Consider the following 8,776-nt stretch of genomic DNA (forward strand, 5'->3'; position numbering starts at 1 on the left):
AAAATTTTTTCTTCTCATTCAAAAAAAAAAAAAATCTTCTTCTTGGGATTTTATGGCGGATGGCAAACAACAAAATAATGAATTACCGCCACTAACTGGATAGGAGTGTAGCTCAGGAATCTTTACTATTCTCTAAATCTAAAAATAAACTATTTAAGACATTTATAATCATTTACATCAATATTTAATAGAAAAGCTTAAATTCTATCAATTTCATTTTTCTTAAACATTTTTCTTTTGTAACTTGTTAATAGTCTGCTTTACTATAATTTATTTTAATACCAATATTTCTATGTTTCATAGTTTCTTTTGTCAATTCGCAAGCTACTTTATTTCCCGTGACTCCAATATGAGCTGGAATCTGCACAAATGACACAATTAAATCCATCATTTGAATTCTATATAAAGTACAACAAATCTCTAGTAAAACATCAGGTCGGCTCTCTGAATGGTTATATTTCAAGCTTGTTAATAGCACACTTGAATCAGAACAGATCACTGCTCTCAGAGGTCTCTCCTCTTCAACCCACTGTAATGCTATTAAAACTGCCAGCAGTATCTAGTATAAACTGCTACTCCATCATTTAAAAAATGTTTAATGCTTAATGTTTAATGGCGATGGGCAAACAGCCTTTTTGGGTGCAACACCGCCACCTGCTGTACTGGAGTGTGGATCAGAAAGGGTATTGTTTTTAATAACGCAAAATGAATGTACATAACTTTATAAAACAGTATACTTATTAGCATATATTAAATTATCTAGCTAAGTCCGGAACCTGTTTAAAAAAACACATGATAGTCCTGTAATCACATCCTCACCTTTTTTGCAACATTTCTTTCATTTCATTTCATTTTCATTATTTTAAATAACCTTTTGGAACACTGCAAGAAACGTATCTTTTGAAGTAAAATTTGAACCACTGGATCACATGATATGGAAACTACTACTTGGCCTATAAGAGCATTTATATGAAAATATTAATAAACAAGGTACTAACATACAGTACCATTCGTCATATATTAACAGAAAGTCAAAGTGTTTGTCATATGCACAATTAGGAAACATGTTTATTTGTACAATGAAATTCTTACTTTGCCATCCACATGTGTAACTTTCCTGATCAATATTGATATCAATTAACAGAGTGACTATTATTATTTGCTGATGATACAATGGTCACTGATGTCATCCGAGACAGCTGCCCATGTCTGTAGGCTTGAGCAGCTGGTCCTGTGGTGTAGCCGCAACAACCTAGAGTGGAACACACTCAAAACAGTGGAGATGACAGTGGAATTTAGGAAGCCCCCCCCTTGGCTGCATTCATCCTTCCCTCGATTGCAACCAGTCGTCCTGTCCCTGCAGCTGAAAAACACCCCCATAGCATGATGCTGCCACCACCATGCTTCACTGTTGGGACTGTATTGGACAGGTGATGAGCAGTGCCTGGTTTTCTCCACACATACCGCTTAGAATTAAGGCCAAAAAGTTCTATCTTGGTCTCACCATCTTGGAGTCCCCTTCAGGTGTTTTTTAGCAAACTCCATGCAGGCTTTCATGTGTCTTGCACTGAGGAGAGGCTTCCGTCGGGCCACTCTGCCATAAAGCCCCGACTGGTGGAGGGCTGCAGTGATGGTTGACTTTCTACAACTTTCTCCCATCTCCCGACTGCATCTCTGGAGCTCAGCCACAGTCATCTTTGGGTTCTTCTGTACCTCTCTCACCAAGGCTCTTCTCCCCCGATAGCTCAGTTTGGCCGGACGGCCAGCTCTAGGAAGGGTTCTGGTCGTCCCAAACGTCTTCCATTGAAGGATTATGGAGGCCACTGTGCTCTTAGGAACAGGAAGTGCAGCAGAAATTTTTTTGGAACCTTGGCCAGATCTGTGCCTTGCCACAATTCTGGCTCTGAGCTCTTCAGGCAGTTCCTTTGACCTCATGATTCTCATTTGCTCTGACATGCACTGTGAGCTGAAGGGTCTTATATAGACAGGTGTGTGGCTTTCCTAATCACGTCCAATCAGTATAATCAAACACAGCTGGACTCAAATGAAGGTGTAGAACCATCTCAGGGATGATCAGAAGAAATGGACAGCACCTAAGTTAAATATATGAGTGTCACAGCAAAGGGTCTGAATACTTATGACCATGTGATATTTCAGTTTTTCTTTTTTAATAAATCTGCAAAAATGTCAAAAATTCTGTGTTTTTCTGTCAATATGGGGTGCTGTGTGTACATTAATGAGGAAAAAAATGAACTTAAATGATTTTAGCATAGGGCTGCAATATAACAAAGAGTGAAAAATTTAAGGGGGTCTGAATACTTCCCGTACCCACTGTATGTTCAGTATTTTCAGGGCGATCTTTCAGCACTCAGCATCCATACGCATTTTCTTCAGAAAGTGCATTTCTCTAGTTATTGATGCATCCATTGTGTTCATCACTTTAATGTTGCAGCTTGTGGGGAAGCTAGTTTTAACTTAACTGAAATGCTTCTGACTGGAATTACTCTAGGTTAACAAGTGAATTTTCCACCAAGATCAATAAAGTGTTATGACTATACTGATTTTTTTTTATTATTCTGATTCTGGAAAGTCTGTAAAAGGAGAAACCACTTGTGTCTGAAAACTGTGGATATACTGTTATTTCTGAATAAAAACTCATAAACATTTACACAAGCACACCCTCTTTACCCACATACCAATGAACCTCTTTACCAATGAACCCCAAAACAAGCTTTGCCGAAATCCATACTATAATCTGTATTTGCACCAGTCCAATGTGAAAATGACATCTGTCTGAATTTGTAGACCACATCTCATGAATGTAGCAGCAACATTTAAATGTTTTCATAACACAAAATATAAGTGAGGAGCATATAGGGTTACACTCAGACGTGCCACATAAGAAACATGGTCTTCAACATGTGTGCATGTTTATTTTAATTTTTTTTTTTGTGTCAACTTGAAATCATACCATCATGTAGTGCAGTCGAACAGGAATGTGCGTGGCGAATCAAATCCCAAACAATCCATGAACCAATAAGCGACACGTCTTGACTGCATTTCAATTTCTTGACAACTAGATGTCCTACTCGAGCACTGTGTCATTGAAGCCTCGGGTAATGAAGCATTTGTGTGAATACTGTAGAAGCGTCATCGGCCATCACTACATGTACACTGAGAACCGATGTACCAGAGTCAAATTCATCATGTGTCCGACACACCTGGCTAATGAAGCATATTCTGATTAAATCTTTTTTATTCCACGTGGAAGTCTGTGGAATTCACATATGCGACTTGGATTCGCTGTGGCGACCCCTAATGGGGACAGCCGAGAGATAAGTATTAGTAATTGCGTTTTGTATTCTCACTGTCATGAGCTGAATCAAACACGATTGAAGTCCTCAATACTAAACAATAAAAAATATTAAAACAAAAAACACACTTTAAAATCTCAGCATTTCCCGCAAAGTAATCATTCAACTAACTGTAATAAACAAACTAACTGGATCGGTTTAAGCTGTTCTGTCGCCAATGAATTTCCTCTACACTGATCATTTGTAAATCTAAGATGGTATGCTAAAAGCTAAGCTAGCTAGCTCGTGACGGCACTGCAGTCAGCTGATTCATTCACGTGACAGCCTTTTTTTAATTTCGTGCATGTCTATTCACGGGTGCTGTGAAGGGTTTCGGCGAATCTATTTTATACGACGGAAACGTAGTTAATATTAAAGTTAGTGTAGGGGACCCGCGAAGAATCCGTGGCTGAAGATATCGGGTCGTATTCAAAGGGCTATGTTACTAAAAACACATTGAGTCCGCACAAAGAGGAGCAGCCACACGGTTAGCTAAACTGCACTATTGGTAAGTTGTTTCCTGTGTTAACCTTAGAGTTATTTTCACAGGTTTGACATTACATTCACGAAACGAAAAGACTAATGATCTCTCTCGATCAGCCATTATCTTGATTCCTTTTCATTTATTGAATCGACTAACAAACAAGCCCCCTTAACAAAATGTGATAATTAAATGCTTCTTTTCCTATAGTAAGGTATAATATCTGTTATGCACACATTTCTGTCCTATAACAACCCAAACGACCCAGTTTATAATTCGGCACGTAATACATTCACCAAAAACACTTATTTAAAGTACATAGGCCTATAAGTTTGAGTTTGATCTTTCGTAGGCTAATCGTCCACCAAAACACAACGAGATGGGTGGACACCAATTCTAAATATTTACTGAAAGAAAGTTGTATGCCGAAATAGTCAGTGTGTGCCATTAAACACGGGAAGCATTTCTAACTTGTCACAGTCTTTTAAACGCATTTGTGTATGTAATAAAACAGATTTTTGAAAGGAGTCTGGTTAAAAGACAGTGCTGTATTCTTTCATTAAGGAGTTTTGCAGTGAGTGCATTAAAGCTTCTTGAATATTACACACTTTTCTGATTTGTACTTCTTCTTGTCTTTCTATTTTCAGATGTGCTGTGCAAGCCAATAGATATTTTTGTGTTCACCCTTGAAAATAACCTCCAGAATGAGTCCAGAGAGGAAGAGGCTTTTAAACATCATTGTCCTAGGCTTTGGCTTTATGTTCATGTTCACTGCTTTTCAAACATGTGGCAATATAGAGGTAGGGTGGACTGACTAATGCATATCCACAATGACTACATGCAATATAAAGATAATTCAGACTTCTAATTCTTAACCATCATTTTTCTACATTTTACAGCAAACTGTTATCAAGAGCTTCAACAGCACTGAGTTCAGTGGGAGTGGATACACGAGGTAAACTGTTGGTATCCTAACAGCAACATACACTTGCATTATGTTTTACATTTTGAGTTTTATATGACGCTCCAGTACACAATATCTGTACAGATTTATAGACCACAGACTTTCCCTGGTGCCACCTTCTGTTATCAAACCTGTCCCATTCATAAATCCCTAAAGAATATTTAAATCTTAGTTAAACCATTTCCTGGAGCAAAGTTTACTTTGTGTTCAGTGTACATCAGTAAATCAGACTTACCTGTCATGTAAGCAAGAGAAAGCTCTGAAAGCACAGAACAGCCAAAATGCTATAATGCAGCAGTATCTGTCTCATATCCTACTCAGGTTTCTCACTCACCATTTACAAAGGTGGATGATCTGAATCCATTTGTGCTTCCACTGGGTTTATCTCCTTTATTCTTCTCTGGTGTAAATGTACTTAAACTTTGACATGTCATTGTCAGTGCTGGAAAATGTGTTGATGACTATTACAAAATATCACACTCTAAAAATACTGTGTTACCAGTTAAAAGTCTTTATTGCAGATAAAGTAAATGACCTATGTGGCTGTCATGCAAGTATACATCATGTCATTAGATTGTCATTTTTGAATTGTCAACATAAAAGTATGAATTTTCTGTTGTAGTTGGTTGAGATCATTTTGAACAGGACTGCAACTAATGATTACTTTCATAGAGAATTAATCTGCTGCTAAATGTTTTGATTAAATGGCTGGTTGTTTGCTTTAGTAAGAATTCAGACATTTGTGAGGAATGCTGTGACAGTGACCCAGAGGGACACCTTTTTACTTTTCTGTCTGGCCAATAATTTGACTCAAAATTATTAAAAACAAATTACACTAACAAATAATATAAGGAAAAAGTCAATCCTCATATTTGAGAAGCTGGAGCAATGAAATATTTGGCATTTTTGCATTAAAGATGAGTCATTTGTAAAATAGTTTCCAGGTAATATTCTGTCCATTGGAAAAAATGTACAATTGAACTAAGCGTATTTTATTATCTCTTCATACACTTTTATATAAAAACCTAACAATTGTAGTAGAGTAAAACATTTATTTCCATCTGAAATGTAGGACAGTAGAAGCAGAAAGTGACATGAAAAGAATAATAATGCACAAGTTTCAAATTTGTACCCAAGTTCAGTACTTGAGTAAATGTACTCAGTTACTTTCCACCACTGGCGTTTGTGGTGTTGGATATTGTTGACCAGCTGCCATTAATCCTCGTGTACTTAAGCTCTTTCTAGCACTGTCATGTTTGTATTTTTTGGTTGGTCAGACTGGAATGGCAATAGACATTAACAGTCTTGTTGTCCTTTACTTGTAGCATGGCCATCATCTATGGTGTTTTCTCTGCGTCCAACCTGATTGCTCCTTCGGTGGTGGCTGTCATTGGGCCGCAGCTATCAATGTTCTTTAGTGGGCTTCTGTACAGGTGAGCCTACACTCACTATCATCAGCCCAGCATGAACCTTTTCTTGCTAAATCAGACCTCTGATGCATCTTTATACTGTTTTCTACAGTGGCTATATCGCCATGTTTATTTACCCGTACACTTGGAGCTTCTATACAGCATCTGTGTTGGTTGGAATAGCAGCAGCAGGTAAAAAAAACAAACAAAAGACATTATCTGGCAAATAGTTTTGTGTGGGGAAATAGGCCTTTTTTGCAAGTATGTGTATTGATCTTTTCATTACTTTACACTAGTGCTCTGGACGGCTCAGGGAAACGTGCTTACGATTAACTCCACTGACGGCACCATTGGAAGAAACAGTGGCATATTTTGGGCACTGCTGCAGTTCAGGTAAACCTTTTGTGCCAGCGTGTACCTGACCTGGAAATTCCTTAGTTTTGTGTTTCAACCTGACATGAAGATTAAGAAATAAAACATAGTCCACCTTAAAAAAATTCACAAACTCAGCGGTTTTTGTACCAGATCATAATTTGTACCAGATAGAATTATTATCCTATTAAATTATTTCTAATAACCAGGTAATAGTATTATGAGGAAAGTAGCTGGAAAATATAGAGCCTCTAAAATAAAGTGTTACCAAGATTATAAAAGAGAAAAACCCATGGACTGAGCAACTGTGTAATTTGTAGTACATGTTTTTTGTGGTGATTTTGTCTCTTTTTTTTAAATAATTTTGTCTATTTCTACTTTTGTATTTCTTTGTATTTTTAGCTTTGTAGTGGTTTTGAGCCTAGTTGACTAATTTTGTGACTTTTTTAGTTGTCTTGTATTACGATATAGTTGACTTTTGAGGTTATTTGAGATAGTTTTAAATCTCTTTTTAGTTTTTTTTTGTTTGTTTGTGTGTCTGTTGTCTTGTGTATCCTTGTAGTCATTTTTGTCTCTTTGCCTCTGGCTCTGGTCCAGGGGTCCTCTGATTCTGTCATAGTCCACCCATGCTTTTATGAGTACTTCTTTAGGTTTGAATGCCAAATTAGTTCAACATCCTTCATGTCTCTGCAGCTTATTCTTTGGAAACTTATACATATACTGTGCCTGGCATGGACACGATCACATAACAGGTAAGAAACATGCTGGGTTTTATAAAAATCTCTGCCTCATATGTACTGTGTGTGTGTGTGTGTGTGTGTGTGTGTGTGTGTGATTGTTGCTATTAATACGTTACTAGTTCCCATGCTGACTTCTTGCAAGAAGTTTCATTTTAAGGATGTGATTCATGTTGTTTGTCTCAGACAAAGACCGCCAGACGGTGTTCATCTCACTAACGGTGATCAGCCTGGTCGGTTGCTTCCTCTTCTTCCTGATCCGGAAGCCTGATCCTGAGTCTGCTCCTTCTGACCTTTCTGAGGGAGAACTCATAGAGGACTCCTCTATAGCTACGTGAGTGTTATCAGGATTTCCATGAGTCCTTCCATAAGTTCTGTCAATATTTGTCACAATATGTCAGTTCTGGAAAGTTACAAAACTAATTCAGATGTTCTGAAGAAAAAGATGAGTTGTCTTTGCAAAGCTTTCAATGGGCAACAGAATTATGACCTGCTTGCCATATAACCGTTCACAGGTGTCAGTGTCACTGAAATGTCCAGAAGAGGGACTGGAGGAAAGGATGACTCATGGCTCTAAAAATGTGTTTCCTTGAGTCCTTTGTCCTCGCATTTTTACCCTGCATCTTATGTGGGTGAGACTAAGGCACAAGGAAAAGATGCAAGTGAAGGAAACACATATGAAATTAAGGGAACTGTGATGTACCCACTGTTCAGCTCATAATGACTTTTAAAAGAAAGTGAGAGCGCATGCAAACTAGTCTTCATTGAAGCTCAAGCACTGAGTTTCTTACATTAAATTAAACCCAAAAATCCTCATTTGCCACAGCTAATTAAGGCAGTTTTTAAGGGTCAGTTCTGGAAATACTGAGTGGTAATGTAAAGAAAAAAGGTGGGAAGTCAGTGACTGATGAAGAGGGAGGAAATGTAATACAATGCAAGATTTGAGTACAAACACTTAGTGACCTAAAGAACAGAGCACTTTGCATGAGCTGCTGCTCTGCACATGATCACCACCTTTACTACAGCCTGTGATTGAGTTCATTTTCCACAACCGGAGGTTCATACTGAATAAAATGTACTGCGAGGGGGTCAGATTTACTATGTTTGAGCATCTTTTCTAGAATACTCCCTTATTCACACCGTCGGCATAAAATAACCTAACGTTTATTAAACAAGACATAAAAAAAAATCACAAAAAACACTATTGAAAGTACCCTGGGAGTCTTTTGGAAAATACTTCTTTAAGGGACGGACAGGAGCTAGGAGCCTTGGGCATCCCTTCTGGAGGAGGAGTTTGGTGGAGGAGTACAGGACAGGTGACCTTTGACTGTAAATGCTCTCCTTTGTTGTCTTTCTTACATTCCTCTTTGAAGCCTCTGTGAAAAAGTTGCTACAGCAACCACATCCAGTTTAGGGATGAGATTATAGGTGAAAATGTCCAAGGAAAATTATGAGCTTGC

At 37.9% G+C, this 8,776-nt stretch overlaps 1 protein-coding gene across 1 annotated transcript in view; it reads left to right on the forward strand.

Moving 5' to 3' along the window:
- The first annotated feature begins 3,503 nt into the window (after positions 1–3,503).
- mfsd11 (major facilitator superfamily domain containing 11) overlaps positions 3,504–8,776 on the forward strand; it is an 8,614-nt gene continuing 3,341 nt past the window's right edge. The window contains exons 1-8 of the mRNA XM_020587922.1: positions 3,504–3,861; positions 4,482–4,634; positions 4,734–4,789; positions 6,124–6,231; positions 6,320–6,399; positions 6,504–6,600; positions 7,273–7,331; positions 7,503–7,650. Of these exons, the coding sequence (XP_020443578.1) occupies positions 4,539–4,634; positions 4,734–4,789; positions 6,124–6,231; positions 6,320–6,399; positions 6,504–6,600; positions 7,273–7,331; positions 7,503–7,650 (644 nt within the window). The 5' untranslated portion in view covers positions 3,504–3,861; positions 4,482–4,538. The remainder of the gene's footprint in view (positions 3,862–4,481; positions 4,635–4,733; positions 4,790–6,123; positions 6,232–6,319; positions 6,400–6,503; positions 6,601–7,272; positions 7,332–7,502; positions 7,651–8,776) is intronic.

This window comes from Monopterus albus, unplaced genomic scaffold (genome assembly GCF_001952655.1).
Source record: "Monopterus albus unplaced genomic scaffold, M_albus_1.0 scaffold488.1, whole genome shotgun sequence".
Classification (NCBI taxonomy): Eukaryota; Metazoa; Chordata; class Actinopteri; order Synbranchiformes; family Synbranchidae; genus Monopterus; species Monopterus albus.